This window comes from Xyrauchen texanus, chromosome 7 (assembly GCF_025860055.1).
Source record: "Xyrauchen texanus isolate HMW12.3.18 chromosome 7, RBS_HiC_50CHRs, whole genome shotgun sequence".
Classification (NCBI taxonomy): domain Eukaryota; kingdom Metazoa; phylum Chordata; class Actinopteri; order Cypriniformes; family Catostomidae; genus Xyrauchen; species Xyrauchen texanus.
Genome location: NC_068282.1, coordinates 20,314,353 through 20,332,146, shown reverse-complemented (window position 1 = coordinate 20,332,146; position 17,794 = coordinate 20,314,353). Strand labels below are relative to the sequence as shown.

The 17,794-nt window shown below is 36.9% G+C and overlaps 1 protein-coding gene across 1 annotated transcript in view; it reads left to right on the top strand.

The window, feature by feature from the left end:
- lrp8 (low density lipoprotein receptor-related protein 8, apolipoprotein e receptor) overlaps nucleotides 1–17,794 on the top strand; it is a 221,455-nt gene that overhangs the window by 142,083 nt on the left and 61,578 nt on the right. The window contains exon 4 of the mRNA XM_052131165.1: nucleotides 1,375–1,503. Coding sequence (XP_051987125.1) covers nucleotides 1,375–1,503 — 129 coding nt within the window. The remainder of the gene's footprint in view (nucleotides 1–1,374; nucleotides 1,504–17,794) is intronic.

The following is a 17,794-nucleotide window of genomic DNA, read 5'->3' as shown; positions in this document are numbered from 1 at the left end:
CAGCTAAAGACCATTCAAGTTCCTGGACTGCAGTAGTGGAGCAATGCTAAACAGTCCCTGCAAAGTATACCAGATCACAGTGCTGCATTCTCAACAACCCAGCACTTAGAACTAGCCTGCAAAATGGGGAATTGCAGCATGCAATCTGAGTTCAGCACATATCTTTTGTTTGTTTTTGCACTGTAATGTGATTTACAGAATTCCTTTAGTGAATGGGCTGCTAAATCAATGCAGACAGCATGTGCAAATAAACAACACTATCAGTGTCTGCAATGAATTCTTAGTTAATTCTCCCTATGTGTTCCAAACGGTTTTAGGACCTTGTTTTCTTTAAGTCTTATTGTGATGAAAGCTGATTATGAAGTAGTACTACTTTATCCAAATCTGAATTTTTGTGGTGTAGGGAAGAGAGAACCTAGAGAGAGTGGGCAGTACCTGAAAAGCTGGGATGGAGAGAGGCATGGAGGAGAGAGAGGAGATAAGAGAGACTGCGTTTCCCAGGAGGTTGTGCTATCTCGAGCAGTCAGCCAGACAGTTAGAATGGGTCATTCAGTTTATTCACACTCATGCTGACAAAGCAACAAACACTCACACTTACATGCAAACACTGTTCAAACAAACCTGTTCTGTCACATACATCCCTCTAGTCACACACACACAAACAAGCCTTGCTGTGTTCGCTTAAGCTCTGGCCTTACATTTTTTTCTGTTCCATACCAGAGTTCAGAGCCAATATGGCTCCCACAGAAGAGAACCTGGCATCAATTTGCAGAGCCACAATGGCCGTCAACTGTTATAGTGATATCTCAAATGAGATTCACAGCTGTCTTTTTTCCCATTTCTTCAGAGAAGGCTTTACAATCAGAGAATCCAGGGTGAGACGTGGCATTCATGCTTATGATTATAGATAGGGTTTGAGCCACAATGGGCAGCAGACACAGATTCTAGGTGTCAGAGAAGGTGAGAAGGTCTTCATAAATCTTCTTTTATGAAGAGAAAATTACTCTGAAGACTGAGAAGAATGGAGAGAAAGAAATCAGTCTGGGTACTATTGATTTGTAGTTCGGTTCCCAGACATGTAGAGATGTATAATTTATGGAGCTGTCTTGGGAATGCTGTGTGATCTCGTGAAACTTGAAAGTGTTTCAATGGGCTTTGGTTTTGGTGAACAATAAGGCTGGAGAAGATGTCTTATCGTGTGTGTGTGTTTCATTAAACTTTATCAGGCAAATTCATTAAATTGCCATCCCTCTGTTTGAAAGCTGCATTGACCAAACATGAAAAGGAACCATCCACCTTATAAATGGATTTTTAGCATTGGTATATATTTTATCCTGAAATATCTTTCATTGTTTCTTTTGGTTATGTTGATAGGTCAACAGACATGTCCACCAGAGAAGTTTGACTGTGGTGGCTCGACCAGCAAGTGTGTGTCGTTGTCATGGCGCTGTGATGGAGAAAGGGACTGTGAAAATGGAGCAGATGAGGAGCAGTGTGCCGCAGGTGAGCCAAAAGAGAGTCAAATAAAAATATGTCTAAACATAGCTCCTGTCTCTATAATGCAGTTTTATATATACACTCATCTAAAGGATTATTAGGAACACCATACTAATACTGTGTTTGACCCCCTTTCGCCTTCAGAACTGCCTTAATTCTACATGGCATTGATTCAACAAGGTGCTGAAAGCATTCTTTAGAAATGTTGGCCCATATTGATAGAATAGCATCTTGCAGTTGATGGAGATTTGTGGGATGCACATCCAGGGCACGAAGCTCCCATTCCACCACATCCCAAAGATGCTCTATTGGGTTGAGATCTGGTGACTGTGGGGGCCATTTTAGTACAGTGAACTCATTGTCATGTTCAAGAAACCAATTTGAAATGATTCGAGCTTTGTGACATGGTGCATTATCCTGCTGGAAGTAGCCATCAGAGGATGGGTACATGGTGGCCATAAAGGGATGGACATGGTCAGAAACAATGCTCAGGTAGGCCGTGGCATTTAAACGATGCCCAATTGGCACTAAGGGGCCTAAAGTGTGCCAAGAAAACATCCCCCACACCATTACACCACCACCACCAGCCTGCACAGTGGTAACAAGGCATGATTGATCCATGTTCTCATTCTGTTTACGCCAAATTCTGACTCTACCATCTGAATGTCTCAACAGAAATCGAGACTCATCAGACCAGGCAACATTTTTCCAGTCTTCAACTGTCCAATTTTGGTGAGCTCTTGCAAATTGTAGCCTCTTTTTCCTATTTGTAGTGGAGATGAGTGGTACCCGGTGGGGTCTTCTGCTGTTGTAGCCCATCAAGGTTGTGCGTGTTGTGGCTTCACAAATGCTTTACTGCATACCTCGGTTGTAACGAGTGGTTATTTCAGGCAAAGTTGCTCTTCTATCAGCTTGAATCAGTCGGCCCATTCTCCTCTGACCTCTAGCATCAACAAGGCATTTTCGCCCACAGGACTGCCGCATACTGGATGTTTTTCCCTTTTCACACCATTCTTTGTAAACCCTAGAAATGGTTGTACGTGAAAATTCCAGTAACTGAGCAGATTGTGAAATACTCAGACCAGCCTGTCTGGCACCAACAACCATGCCACGCTCAAAATTGCTTAAATCACCTTTCTTTCCCATTCTGAGATTCAGTTTGGAGTTCAGGAGATTGTCTTGACCAGGACCATACCCCTAAATGCATTGAAGCAACTGCCATGTGATTGGTTGATTAGATAATTGCATTAATGAGAAATTGAATAGGTGTTCCTAATAATCCTTTAGGTGAGTGTATGTGTGAACATAATGGAGTGACGTGCATTCCTTGCATTGTTTTCAATTTGTTTTATGCACAATAAAAATAACTAATGCAGATCCTACACATAAACTGATTTTAATGTAATTGTTTCATACATTATGATATTGAAAATATATTTAATCTGTTGATTTCTGTAACCATGTCGCCCTTTTATTTCTTTATTTTTAAATCAGATTCATGTAGTGTCAGTATCATTATCATAGATAAGTTATGTATTTTAAAAGTTGTCAATCACAAACACCTATAAAATACCTATATTTTTTATTCTTTATGGCTATAAAAGGGAATATAAATTACGGTATGTGTGCTACATTTTTAAATTGCAGCATCAAGTTTTTATTTTAAAGGGGCATAGCATTCGCAAATCAGACCTCAATATTCACTACTCATGAGTACTTTTAAATGAGCTACTCTTTTGCTCTTACTGGAGTTGATTTTAGGACAGGTACTTTTACTCTACTCATACCACATTTTTTAAGATGTAACGGTACTTTTACTTGAGTATTATTTTTCAGAACTCTTTCCACCCCTGCAAACTGGTAATTACAAGGGTGTTATGCTATAAATGTGGTTTATGAGGACATTTCTAGTGTCCCCATAATTCAAATAGCTTAAACACATTAAACAATGTTTTATTGAAAATGTACAAATTCAGAAGGTTTTTTGCGTGGGTTAGGTTTAAGGGGAGTTCTCATAATGATAGCTGCAACAACGCATGTGTGTGTGTTTGTGTGTGTGTGGGCACGTGTGCATGCTTCTGTCTGTCTGTGTATGTGTGTGTGTGAGAGAGAGAGAGTGATGTCTATAAATAATTGTAATTCTGCTTACACACACAGTCTCTCTCTTTCTCTCTCCCTTCCTCTCTCACAAACACACAAACACACACACACACACACACAAATACACGATAATTTGGCTCCCAAACATACATATTTAAATTTTCTTTGTTTATACACCAATATTGATTTTGCTTTGCTCTTTGACATGCAGCCTATGGAAGCATTGATTCTCCAACTACCTTCTTTATGGAGAGATTATGGATCATACATTTGGTCTTTTAAAGCCCTTCACAATCTTTATCATCATAACAAACTCCTGACGTACTGCTGATGGGGTCAGATATGAAAGAAAATTACATTTTCACTCTGTTTCCAGTGTGATAAATGTATAGCTAAACAACTCAGTATTTGCAGGTTTGTTTACCATGTCTAATATTTATTTTACACTCAGTTACGTCAGTGTTTCCCAACCACTGAAAGGTTGTCAGGTGTGCCGTGGAAAATTATAAAATTCCACAAAATAAATAAATGCATGAGAAAAAAAAAAAGAAAATAATAGTTTCAAGGATCCAAACTCCTCACCTTTCAGAGAAATTCGCCGTTTTGAAACCATAATCAGTCACTTTTTTGTGATTGTGAAGAGCAATGATTAATGTGCAGAAGTGAGTCATATTTCTACGCGTTAAGTTCACATGACTACATCAGCGCTGCAGAAAACATTGCTATCTACGAAGTGACTTTACACAAGTGTTTTTCACACACACGTTTTTTGCTTCACCGGTAATGTCTTTGAGAGTACTAGGCAACAAGAAATATTTAAAAACTCTCCAAATTTATGAAGAAACATTGAATGTCTCATAATTTCTTTTAATTAAATATTACCTTATTGTTTACGAAAATCAGAGACCCCAGTTATTGAACTAATTTAAATTCACCAAGAAAGCGCTTGGATCTAAACATAAGTCCTTTTTTTACTTTTTGCTATCAAAGCAACTGCAAGTTTTTTTTTCTCTCTTCCAAATACATGTTTTCAATGTTTATTGTGCACACCTCCTGCTTTTTACGTGGCAAACCTGTGACGCTTCCTACAAATCTTGTCATGTGGAGGGCAATGTGGTGCTTGACGCTGGGTTCAGCCTCCAGAACCAAATTAAATCTGCCACGAGAAGTCATCTGTCTGAGGCAAAGACGCATTGTAATGACAATTGCCTCAGCATCAGTCTCACTTGATGCGTTTGATTACGCACAGAAAACAAGGACAAGTTCTTGAAAAGGTAAAATATTGACGATGGTTAGCCTATGTGGGATAATGATGTGCCGTAGAATTTATTAGTCGTAAAAAGTGTGCCATGGCAGAAAAAAGGTTGGGAAACACTGAATTACGTGATTATTATTATTTATGTGCCTATATTACCATTTTTACATTTTCCTCTTTTCCAGTTCTGACCAGTTTAAAAACATACTGAAAATATGTATAAAAAAAAAGTTTTTTAAAAATCACATTCAGAATACCATATCTATAGACCTAAAAAGAGGAATTGCAAAGATTTGTACGTTTCTACAGTTGTACATGTGTAAAAGGGTTTGTTTAAGAAGCTGTCTGTATGATAATGTTTCACTAATCAGTGTCTATCCAAATGTAAAAAAAAAGTCTATGTGTGCTAGAATGGGCTACACTTAACGTACAAATACCAATGAATACTAATGAGATCACGTTGGCTAAACATAAAGAGAATGTAAATCGCCTATTGTGTCTGTACTGACCATTGTCAACGAATGTCTTGTGATGTCTACAAAAATCATATTTCTCAATTGAATAATCCTGTTATGTTCATAATATGTAATTATCCAGCCTTGCCCCTTGTACCTTTCATATCTGAAATGTACGGAGTCTTTATCACCCAAACACAGCCAAGTGAAATCTCCTTGTCCTTGTCACTTTTAGACTTACGCTTTCTCTTAAACTTAATCATGTTATTATGGAATACAGAGTGCATCCTTCAACTCTAGCTCCAGCTTGTATGGCTTTCCATTTTCTAACTATTAGCACTATGATTAGAACTTTGACAGCATTTGTTTATCTCCTTGGATTTATTGCGGTGATCTGTATGTCTCACAGTCCTGCACTGAACTGGAAATAAGAGCATTAACATCACAGTAGTAATATTTCATTGCACTCCTGATTATAATTGATTTCCTGCTCTTTGATGTCCATTCCTCAGAGTTCTATTATTTTTGTTATAGAAGTGTAATAACCTGCAGAATGACTCCTTTTGATTTATAATTGAAGATGTGAAGGCAAGGCTTGTGAATACATATTACTCCTAATTCTTCACAGCCCATCACTTCTGAAGAATCATGTTCACACAAAAATCACATTTCAAATTATTTTCAAATCAGTCATCTCCAGATTAAAACAGAGGCCTGTAGGCTGTGTCCGAAATTTAGGACCAGCTACTTTGCTGCCTCAATGCCGAGTCAGTCATTAGCCCCTTTCACACATACAGCCTTTTTCAGAAAATGTACTGCAATTTTCAGGTTAGAGGTCATGTGTGAACATGATTCTGTTATGATTTTGTTAAATTTTGCTCTGGCACTTTGCCTTAATGAGAAGTTGGATAATTACCTATAAATTAAAAACATCATCCAACATTTCTGACCGCATACATTCAGAATTCACATTTGGTGCTATGTGAATGGTACTAGCTAAGCGGAAAGAAAAAAAAGACAAAGTGAATGTGTGAATAGCACATGTGATACATTTACCAGGAAGGCAACCCAATGATTTTCCTGAAATTTGCCTGGTTGCATGTGTGAGGGGCTAATGAATTCACAGGCAGTGTTTCTGTACTTACCAAGGCAGCATATTGTCTTGTCTTACTACTGTATTTACAACTATTTCAATTGAGCTTTAGACATAACCAACAACTCTTTAATGAATAAAGTCATTATTTCTCAGAAGAAATTATTTCACTATAATCAAAAGTTTGTTTTAATGTACTCCTTGCAGATGCTCCTTCAGACCAAATGTTTTTATTCCACCAGTCTCCGAACTGCATGCATAGGATTGGAGGGTATCAAAGCAGCATAGGATATGGCAACTATGCTACCTTAAAGTCATGCTTTTTTATTATTTTATCATTTCCATTGAGGCCAATGAAGTTCACTTATAATGTTAGTATGCACAAAAAGAACAGTCATAATGGCTGTTACACTCGGATTTCTGTGCTGTCCCTTTTAAGACTTCAATATTCACACCCACTTTTGTTATGATTAGCTGACATCTTTGAAGTGCAAACCTACCTCTGTTTTCAGCCAGCAAATTCAGAATGTTAAAATTTTCTGGCATAGCCATATTGACCTTAATATAAAATAAATTATATGGGATATGTGATCCAGCTATTGTTAATATGTACTTGTTAGTACATTTATTTACTATGTGTGGCAGCAGCATTCTTATAGTGAAAGTTTACCAACAAAAATGCACTCTAAAAACTTGCCCTATTCAATATGCCAATGGTTGAAAGATGTAAATAAAACATATCTTTGGGAGCCACACACATGAATAAAATACCTCCAAACCTCACATTCCCATTTCTGAGGAATAAAACAGTTGTTTGCACTCTTAAACTTTGTCCCAGAGTAATTTGTTCCCTGCTCTCCATCTGTCTCCTCTATTCCCTTAATCTCAACTCCAGAAACACTGTTAACAAAGCTTAACCATCAATTCTGGTTGGTATAATAAGAACCTACATTAAAAATGATCAGGACTCATTGCACTTGTATTATTCCTGCAAAAAAAGTTTTTAATTTATCAAACAAAAAAATTTAATTATGCATTTAGACACAGTGAGGTCAAGCTGTGACATTTAGCATTATTACATGTGATTGGAGCTATGACGACAAGGATAAGTAATCAAACACTAAGCAGCTTTAGCATCCAAGAAATCTTTTTATCCTTGTTTTAAGTCGAATTGCTGGTTGTTCATATTCTTACAGAGATTAAGAGAATTTTTCAATTGTGCATGTTTGTGTTTGTTTGCATAGAAGCTGTACACATGTTGAAAGAATGTACACATTTTCGTTTACCAAGAATTGTACAAATTTAACTGACTTCTGGTTAACAGCACGTTTAACACTGCATTCACTCTCTTTTCAGCAGCACAGCCAACAAAAGGCATTCATTCTTGTTCAGAGTTGATCATTTGAGGCAAATTGAGCGACACTGACTTTTGGTGATACGATTTGGGTATGTCCAGTGTTGCAAAGTTAAGAAAGGTTAAACTTGCAAATGAGCAGTGACATGTTTTGGTGACTACCAATGAGATGTTGGAGCACAAGTAGTGTTAGTACCAGTATGAATACCTTTTAACAGTGATTACGAAGTCTGGCAAGCCTGCTGATCACTAGTAGACATTAGGGATGTGCAGATTTATCCTAAAGTATCGATACTTCTGATTCTGATGTTGTATCAAAAATATTAATTCTCACACAAAAATATCATTACTAATTATTAGATCGATATTATTATTTGGTTTCCATGAACATATAAACTTCAAAGGGAAAAATACTTGTGCAGGATGGGAACTATTTCTTCTAACGCTCGTTCAAACAAGAGGTAATGAGAGAAAAACAGAGAAACTCCTGGAGTAAATTCACACTAAATAAAAGCACATCTAAAGTAATTGTTGTTAGTAAATAATAATAATAATAAACTAAAATTAACCATGACAGTAATAACCATGGCTGTAGTAACCATGTTTTTTTTCCAGAAAAAATTCACACATTTGTCAGTGTGAATGCACCTTATGGTTTATTCATATACTGTGTATATATATATATATATTTATATACTGTGTGTATGTATGTGTATATATATATATATATATATATATATATATATATATATATATATATATATATATATATATATATATATATATATATACACACACACGCACACACACAAACACACACAGTATATACACACACACACATATATATATATATATATATATTATATATACACTCACCTAAAGGATTATTAGGAACACCATACTAATACCGTGTTTGACCCCCTTTCGCCTTCAGAACTGTCTTAATTCTACGTTGCATTGATTCAACAAGGTGCTGAAAGCATTCTTTAGAAATGTTGGCCCATATTGATTGGATAGCATCTTGCAGTTGATGGAGATTTGTGGGATGCACATCCAGGGCACGAAGCTCCCGTTCCACCACATCCCAAAGATGCTCTATTGGGTTGAGATCTGGTGACTGTGGGGGCCATTTTAGTACAGTGAACTCATTGTCATGTTCAAGAAACCAATTTGAAATGATTCAAGCTTTGAGACATGGTGCATTATCCTGCTGGAAGTAGCCATCAGAGGATGGGTACATGGTGGCCATAAAGGAATAGACATGGTCAGAAACAATGCTCATGTAGGCCGTGGCATTTAAACGATGCCCAATTGGCACTAAGGGGCCTAAAGTGTGCCAAGAAAACATCCCCCACACCATTACACCACCACCACCAGCCTGCACAGTGGTGACAAGGCATGATGGATCCATGTTCTCATTCTGTTTACGCCAAATTCTGACTCTACCATCTGAATGTCTCAACAGAAATCGAGACTCATCAGACCAGGCAACATTTTTCCAGTCTTCAACTGTCCAATTTTGGTGAGCTCTTGCAAATTGTAGCCTCTTTTTCCTATTTGTAGTGGAGATGAGTGGTACCCGGTGGGGTCTTCTGCTGTTGTAGCCCATCCGCCTCAAGGTTGTGCGTGTTGTGGCTTCACAAATGCTTTGCTGCATACCTCGGTTGTAACGAGTGGTTATTTCAGGCAAAGTTGCTCTTCTATCAGCTTGAATCAGTCGGCCCATTCTCCTCTGACCTCTAGCATCAACAAGGCATTTTCGCCCACAGGACTGCCGCATACTGGATGTTTTTCCTTTTCACACCATTCTTTGTAAACCCTAGAAATGGTTGTGCGTGAAAATCCCAGTAACTGAGCAGATTGTGAAATACACAGACCTGCCCGTCTGGCACCAACAACCATGCCACGCTCAAAATTGCTTAAATCACCTTTCTTTCCCATTCTGACATTCAGTTTGGAGTTCAGGAGATTGTCTTGACCAGGACCACACCCCTAAATGCATTGAAGCAACTGCCATGTGATTGGTTGATTAGATAATTGCATTAATGAGAAATTGAACAGGTGTTCCTAATAATCCTTTAGGTGAGTGTATATAGTATACATATTTTCTATTAAAATAATACATGAAAAAAGGAATAAAAATATGCTTCATGTCAGCTAATTTTTTCTCCTATAAATGGTCGAGTGTTTACATGTTATGCTTTATTGTAATTGGTGTTTAATTTGTTCAGTCAGATTTGTGGCATGCTGTGGGTGATATTACCCTTGAGATCTCTGATCCCCCCCTCCTCTCTCTCTCTCTCTCTTTATCTTGTTCTGTGCCCCCCACCTCTGCCTCTCGTTGCACATCCATAGAGATTAATGTACTCTACACACACCCTCTTGATTCCTGCAGCCCCATAAAAAGCTAAAACAATAATAAAAAAAAGAGATTAAAACATGAATTATGTGAAACTAGAGGCGAGGTGAGACTACATGCATAAAACACCTTTAGTCACATGTAACCATTATTCACAAACAACATTGTTTCTAAGCTAATGACGCTATAATCTAATAAGCATAACAATACATATCATATAAATATGAACTGGGTATTGTAAAATAGTCTTTTTTTTATTATTAGATTGAACTGAGCTCATGTTATTTAATTCATAACTGAGGCATTCCCAGACTTTAGCACTTCTGAGTGCTGAGAGAATTCAGCTAATATCTAATGTGCACATCTTTTGTGGATCTAATACTTATACTGCGTTCTATTCAACTTGGAAAATCTAAGTTGAAATTTCCAACTTCTGACTTTGAGAACTGCTCTAGAATGCCAATTTAAGTTTGACCCGACATTGCAGAGGTGCGGGTGAATGATATCACTCAGCCAGGGAGATGTACATTGTTATCATAAACATTTACTTTTAAGTGAATTAGATCCCCAATGACTCAATGTTCCAACAACACATAAAAAAGTCTCCCTATTTAGTAAACATTGCCAGAGTCAGGTGTGTTAAATACGGTAAATGATCCAGCAAAACAAATGCTAGCATTTCCATAATTGTCTTTCAAGGATCAGAAAACAGAGCGCTGTATTGTTGGATGGCAGATATATCATGTAGGACTATCCCACATTTGACTTTGAATGTCAGCCTTAATACTCGCATGTATCCGTTTCTAAGAACTTCATGCACAATCCCTGGTTACAATGGGAAAGCAACCCAAATTTGACCTGCATTTAAACTATTTCATTGATTCTCTCATCAGGTCCAAAATGTGAATATGAAGTTACACTTGGCTCGCCAAGGGAAGGTGACAGACATAGCCGCCATTACTAAAACGTGAATGTGTTCACTATGCTGAGTACTCAACTGTGAACTCATCCTCGGTGTAGCTAGCTTGGCTGCACACCAGACCCTATTCAATCAATTAAGATCGAATGGATATTGCAGTCAAGCACTGATGCATGTAATGTCGATCATCGCCCTGAGATGACTACGAGATGATCAGATAAGAGAACTGAAAGGAGGGGGGCCTGTGACACGTGGTAGATCGTAAAGTGGGTGGATTTGAAGTGGACAAATATAGATTTGAACATTCTTTGAATATAGAAAGAACCGAGGATGATGGAAACTATATGTTAAACAGGAAATGAATACCTTACAATGAAAAACAAACACATGCAGCAGTCTCTGCGATTGTAGGAAAAGAGATTATGTGTGGGAGTGTGTATGCACAATTATTCAAATTTAAGTGAGTGTGTTACCTGTGCTATTTTTAGTAAGACTACAAGCAAACAAGTATTTTCTTGTCTTCTTTAACATACAGAACAGTGTAATAAGTTTAGTCTCTCCAACTTCTGTATGTTCCACAACTTCATAATCACATTTACAATATATTTTGCTTGCAAGAAGCACAAATGAGCTGCCTTGCTTACTGCCTACTGTAGATAGGTAGCATCCTAATCGTCATGAAACCTCAATAGTGACTTATTTGGAATTCTCTTTGCGTCACACAAATTGATCTTCACGAGCAGAGTTGATTTTAATACAGTTTCACATTAACTTGTTGCAAAGCAGTGTTGGGTGTTATTTGATTACAAAAGTAATTGTTTACTGTAATCAAATTACTTTTAATAAAAAGGTAGTTTACTCATTACAATTTCAATTCTTGTAATCAGATTAAGTTAATAGTTAACTTGGTTTCCACATCACTTAATATAATTATTTATGTAGAATACAGTTAGTAATGTAATTCATTTTCGATGAAGTAATCAGTCATTTGATTACAAAATTGAGAAATAATTAGTCATTTGTAATGGATTACTTTTTTTAGTTAAACAAAATTGTTTCTAAGCTAATGACGCTATAATCTAATGAGAATAACAATACATATCATATAAATATTTTGTAAAATAGTCTATTTTTAATTAGATTGAACTGAGATATTTTATATATATATATATATATATATACACTTTCGAGTCTTGAACGAAATTTTTTTTAAATGAAAATTTCTCCTGAATTATCAGCCATTTTGGGTTTATTTTTTCACTGAGCTCATCGCAATATTCCTGGCAGTCTTCTCCATGAATGAGACTTGCGATTCTGCCTTAGATTTTGAGGTATCTTAGAAGGCTACTTGTGTTTATATCAGAAGAATGCTTGTGATGCCTTTAAATGCTCTCTAGGTAGGCAGCTCACTAGATTTTGGAAAGAAAAATCTCTCTGTCTTGTTTTTTTGTGTGTTTTTTTTTCCCTTACTGAGGCATTCCCAGACTTTAGCACTTCTCTGAGTGCTGAGAGAATTCAGCTCATCTCTAAAAAGTACAACATTTCACCACCTACAACATTCAGCTGTTGCTATGTCACTGTTGTCATCTACCAAACCGTTATTTCCTCAGGAGATATTCATAGGCGCTAGATGCACCACAACCAGAATATCTATTAATCTGATTATATCAGTAGATGCATGATTATTTCCGACAGCTAATGTGATTAGAGCAAATAATGAATCTGTTTTCATGCATCCATGTAAAATTATAATTACAGCCCTGATGGGCCAATGCTGCAGACAGTGTAAGCCGCCCTGTATTTTAGATTTTTAATAATGCAACATTGTTGATTATTTGTTTCTCTTTTACTTCCTGCATGACATTGAAGCTAATGAATTCAGTGATGTACAGCTTGCTGTCAGATATATGTTAGTATCTTGATTGAATTAAACAGGAAATGTAGGCTTTTTTATGCAATCGCAAGAGTCCCAGTGAAATTAACAATGAATCAGTTTAGTTTTTGATAATGCCAAAATGTGTTTTGTCTGTTTTTTCTCTACAAATTCCCTAATAAGAAAAGTGTAGGGAAAAATGAATAGATCAAGCAGTTCATTAATCATTATTACACTGTCAATAGTGTCATCATTGTTTAATCCTCTTTATTCACATCCATTTAACTTGTCACAATGGTTTCTATTTGATTTTATGACTTGTCAGTGTTTCAACTCTATTTTCTTCAAAGTTGTCAAAGAAGTGTGATGAATTTAAGGGATCGTTCACCTCACAGTGAAAATTCATCATTTAGTCACCCTCATTTTGTCATAAACCTGTTATACTTTCTTCCATGGAACACAAAAAGAGATGTTATGCAGAATGTTAACCTCAGTCACCATTCAATGGAAGTGAAAGGTGATTGAGGCTGTCAGTTTCTGATATTCTGACAAACATTTACTTATAATTCATGGAAAACTGAAACTCATACGGGTTTAGAACGACATGAGTGAATAAATGATAACAGAATACATTTTTTGGGTTAATTAACCCTTTGTAACTCTGCAAGTTGTAACTTTAGCACCACTTAGATGTTTAGATTTTTTTCTGTGATAGAATAATTTGCATGCACAGGCCATGTAATCCGCACAGCTCTTGCCCTTTTTTAAAAATCAGTTTGTTATGTGGGTGGGAATACTGGCTGTACTCCGCACACAGTTTCGTACGCAGAGCTATTTGCGCCCGTAATGCCAGACGCTATGTTGTACCCCTCGAATCCCCTGGCAATAACCTGATATTTTTCTTTCATCTGTACTGCCTTTTGCTAATCCACCCAGAGGTAATGCTCCTGCCCCTTGTCAACATATAGCTGCACTTCAGATGTGAAAATGCCACAAACACATGCAGGCTTGCTTCAGAGGGGTTTGTCCAGAGTTCAGTGCTCAAAATGGCAGTTCAATCATTTCCCCAACTATAGTAGTTCAGACCATTTCTGCTGTCTGTCAGTCATTTCCACAGTGAAAAAAGAACATGTGAAGTTGTAAACTTGAGGTGATATTTTTACCTGATCTGGCCCATAAAAATGCCTTCATTGGTGTAAGCCAAAGTATTTCAGGCATATTTATTTATTTAACGAGAAGTTAACACAGGTAAATTAGATGTTACCACATGAAGTATATTTTAGATGTACTACATACTTTTTCCTTGTAATCTCCAAACTGAATCATGATGAGCCAGTGTAACACTTAATGGTGGGAAAGGAAGAAGCTGGGATCGGCTTGACAAACAGGTTTAATAACACTTTCCAGTGTCCAAAGAAACAAAAACATGCTCTGATTTTCAGCCAGCTGCATCAAATCCTAAAGACATTCAGACGTGTGTGGAGGTTCACATATTATTTTCTGAGGTCTTGTCTGATTTCTTTTGATTTTCCCATGATGTCATGCAATTATCTAATCAGCCAATTGTGTGGCAGCAGTTCAGTGCATAAAATTACTCAGATAAGGGTCAGGATTCAGAATTGGGAAAAAATGTGATCTCAGATTTGGACCTGTAAAACCACTCTGTAGTGGTGAGAAGAATATTGTGGTGAGAAGAATAGCATCACTGAATGCTATTCTGAGATGCGGGTTGGCAGTGTTTTGGCAGCACAAGGGGGACCTACACAATATTAGGCTGGTGGTTTTAGTGTTGTTGCTGAGATGGATGGTTGGATGGATGGATGGATAGATAGATAGATAGATAGATTTCTCATTATTGTAACTGAAAAAAAAATTATTGTGAAGTATTTATACATCAAATGTGGCACTGACATGTTTTCATGAGATTCACTCAACTCCCTGTCGTCTTCAATTTTTCTTTCCTGCTGTATCTCCATTTCCTTACATTGTGCCTGTGGGCACTGTTATCTGCACTTGGAAGAGTTTTCATGAGTAGAAACTATCCCAAAGCACCACAGTCTTTAGCTGCCTCAGTATGTTTGTGGCATCTCATCCCCTCAACTCAGTACATAATGGTTACAGTCCCTCTCTCCCTTGGGGAGAGCAGTCTCTCTCATACAAGTTACTATAATATTATGGGATGATGGAGGACAATGGTGAACGCACCATTAACTCTGTGCTGACTTAGTGCCGCAGGGCATTTGCCTGGTGTAGCATGAGCCTCAGAGCTTAAGCTGCTCCTGGTGGTTAGTTCTAAATGATATGGGATGGCCATTAAAATGGAAGGGGTTGCAGAAATCATCATTTTTTTATTTTATTTTTTTACAGATGCACATTTTGTTCATGTTAAAATGCTACTGTAATAGAATGTTTTGGATTCAGTACAAGTTAAGCTCAATCAACTGCATTTATGGAATAATGTTAATTACCACAGTAAATTATTTCTCTAGTTTATTAAAAAAAAAGAGCAAAAATTGCAGTTACAGTTAGGCACTTACAATGGAAGTGAATGGGGCAGTACATAAACGCTAGAATATACGCTGTTTCAAAAGTATAGTCACAATACGTAAAAATTATGCACGTTAGCATGATTTTGGTGTGATAAAATCTATGTTCTACATGATTTTAGTGTGATAATATTGATTACTTTTGAAATGGTGTGTATTTTATAATTTATATACTGGACCTATTTAATTCTGTTAGAAGCACCTTACTGTAACCCCAATATTTGCCTTTTTTTTTATAAATAAAGGACAAGTTTATATTATTTTTGAGTTAATTAACGTTATGCAGTAAATGCTGTTGATTGAGCTTAACTTGTATTGAACCCAGAACATTCCTTTAATGTTATTGGACAACTAAGTTCTGTTAGCAATTAGTAAGTTGATTTATATAGGTAATTCCATTGGGTTCCAGCTAATCATACAACAATTACACACTTCAACTTGCATGAACATGAACATATGAATTTTATGGAAAACTTGAATTTTACTATAATACTTTAATGCACTGTTTAATACAGCATATTTCATGCATGTATTGCTATTTTATTACAGCAATGTGAAATAAATGTATTTCCTTTCACATTCAGTTCCACTAAAGATTTTTTCCGCTCTCTGTTGTGCCTGTGTGTGGTTCAAGGTCACTGAGATCTTTTTAATGTAAAGCCTTATCTACTATCTCTCTGTTGTTGGACTAAGGAATGACTAGTTGATGTTGGTCAGTGGGATTCAATTGACCTGCTTTGAGCTTTTCTTTCTGCTCTTTTAAAATCTATTCACCTTCATCCCTGACCTCTACAGGAGATACCATCAAAATCCACATAGCACAGATATATCAGTAGGCATTGAATGACAAAAGCCAATCTGGCTCTGAGTTGTGTGTGTGTGTGTATGTACTATCTGCAAGGTGCTCTTTTATGTCTCTGTAACATTCTCCCCAAGCTAACACTGTTCTTTGATTTGTTAGTCTCCTCCTGTATGTATTTTCCCATTTCTGCTTTATCATCTAATGGAAAAGCATTATATCTGCATGTTAGCTTGTAAATTCTGTTTTGTATGGCCCAAAGATGTTAGTTAGGGAATGCAATTTGCCATCAATTGCTGCAGTGTGGTAAATGTGAAGCATGTGCTCTGTGAATGTCTCTTTCTAGCTATTCTAATTTATATGTGCATACCAATAAACCAGAATTTTACATTAATTAAAGAAAATGTGAATTGTATATGCATGCAAATCTCCCCATTATGTTTTGGGTGTTTATTATGGTGTTGCTATGCAGTTGCTAAGGTGGTTTATTTTTAGCATACTGCTTTTTCCAATTACTAAGATGTTCTGGTTATTTGCCAGGTCATTGCTAAATGGTTGCAAGGGTATTGTGGGTTGTTGCTTACTTGCCCGAGATAAAATAGCCCACCCCCAATTCTCTATGATATTCTGGTCCCTAGATATATTTTGGGTCACTGCTTCATTGTAATTCTATGGGATGTTATCACCCATGTTATTGTCCACCAGGCAGAAAATAATTTTTAAAAAAGAAGCAAAAGTTTGATCACCTAGAAAAGTAATAGCACTCCTCTCGATCACAAGTCTGCTCTATTTAAGACATCAGCCCCTTTCACACCACTGGCAGCATTGTTGCTTATACTCTGTGATCTATGTCACAAGTGGGCGTTCCTACTGCTGCCGCCACTCTAACGTTATTGGTGGACTGCACAACTTGCCATAGTAACTTTTGAAATGCTGATTACAGTCGAAGTACAAACACTAAGTTTGAGCAATAGTAAAAGTGAGGGTTGCCTTAGTAATCACCACAAATATGCATTTGATTTACACAGATTTCAGTTAGCTGAATGTGGTATTTTAATTTATTTGGTTCATTCAATCAATCTCATCTGGAAGAGTACATAGCTGCTTGGTTTGATTTCCATTCTAACTGGAATGTGGCAGTACTGCCTGTGTGCACTGATGTATGATAAAGCTGTACATGTCTGGGTTCCATTGGTCTTTGAGAGAGTGTTGTTTTAAACTGGTATCTACATCACTGGGTGAGCCTTTTCATTTCCACTTCTGCCCTTTTTGTCCCTCTAGAGAAGAGCAGGGTCAGTCAATCCAATATCTTCCTGCTCAGAGCAAACACAACCTTCCATCCCATACCCTATACCCACAAGCAAGACCCAATCGCTCACTCTTCTATTGAAAACGGCTATGTTTGATGTCTTCCTTGACCTCAGGAGCAGAGAAATTATGTAGCATGGATAACATCAACATGTGTTTAATGAAGTTTCACTACTTTGTCAAATTTGTCAGATGATAACAATCGTTTTTAAGCTTGATATGTCATTTCACCTTGG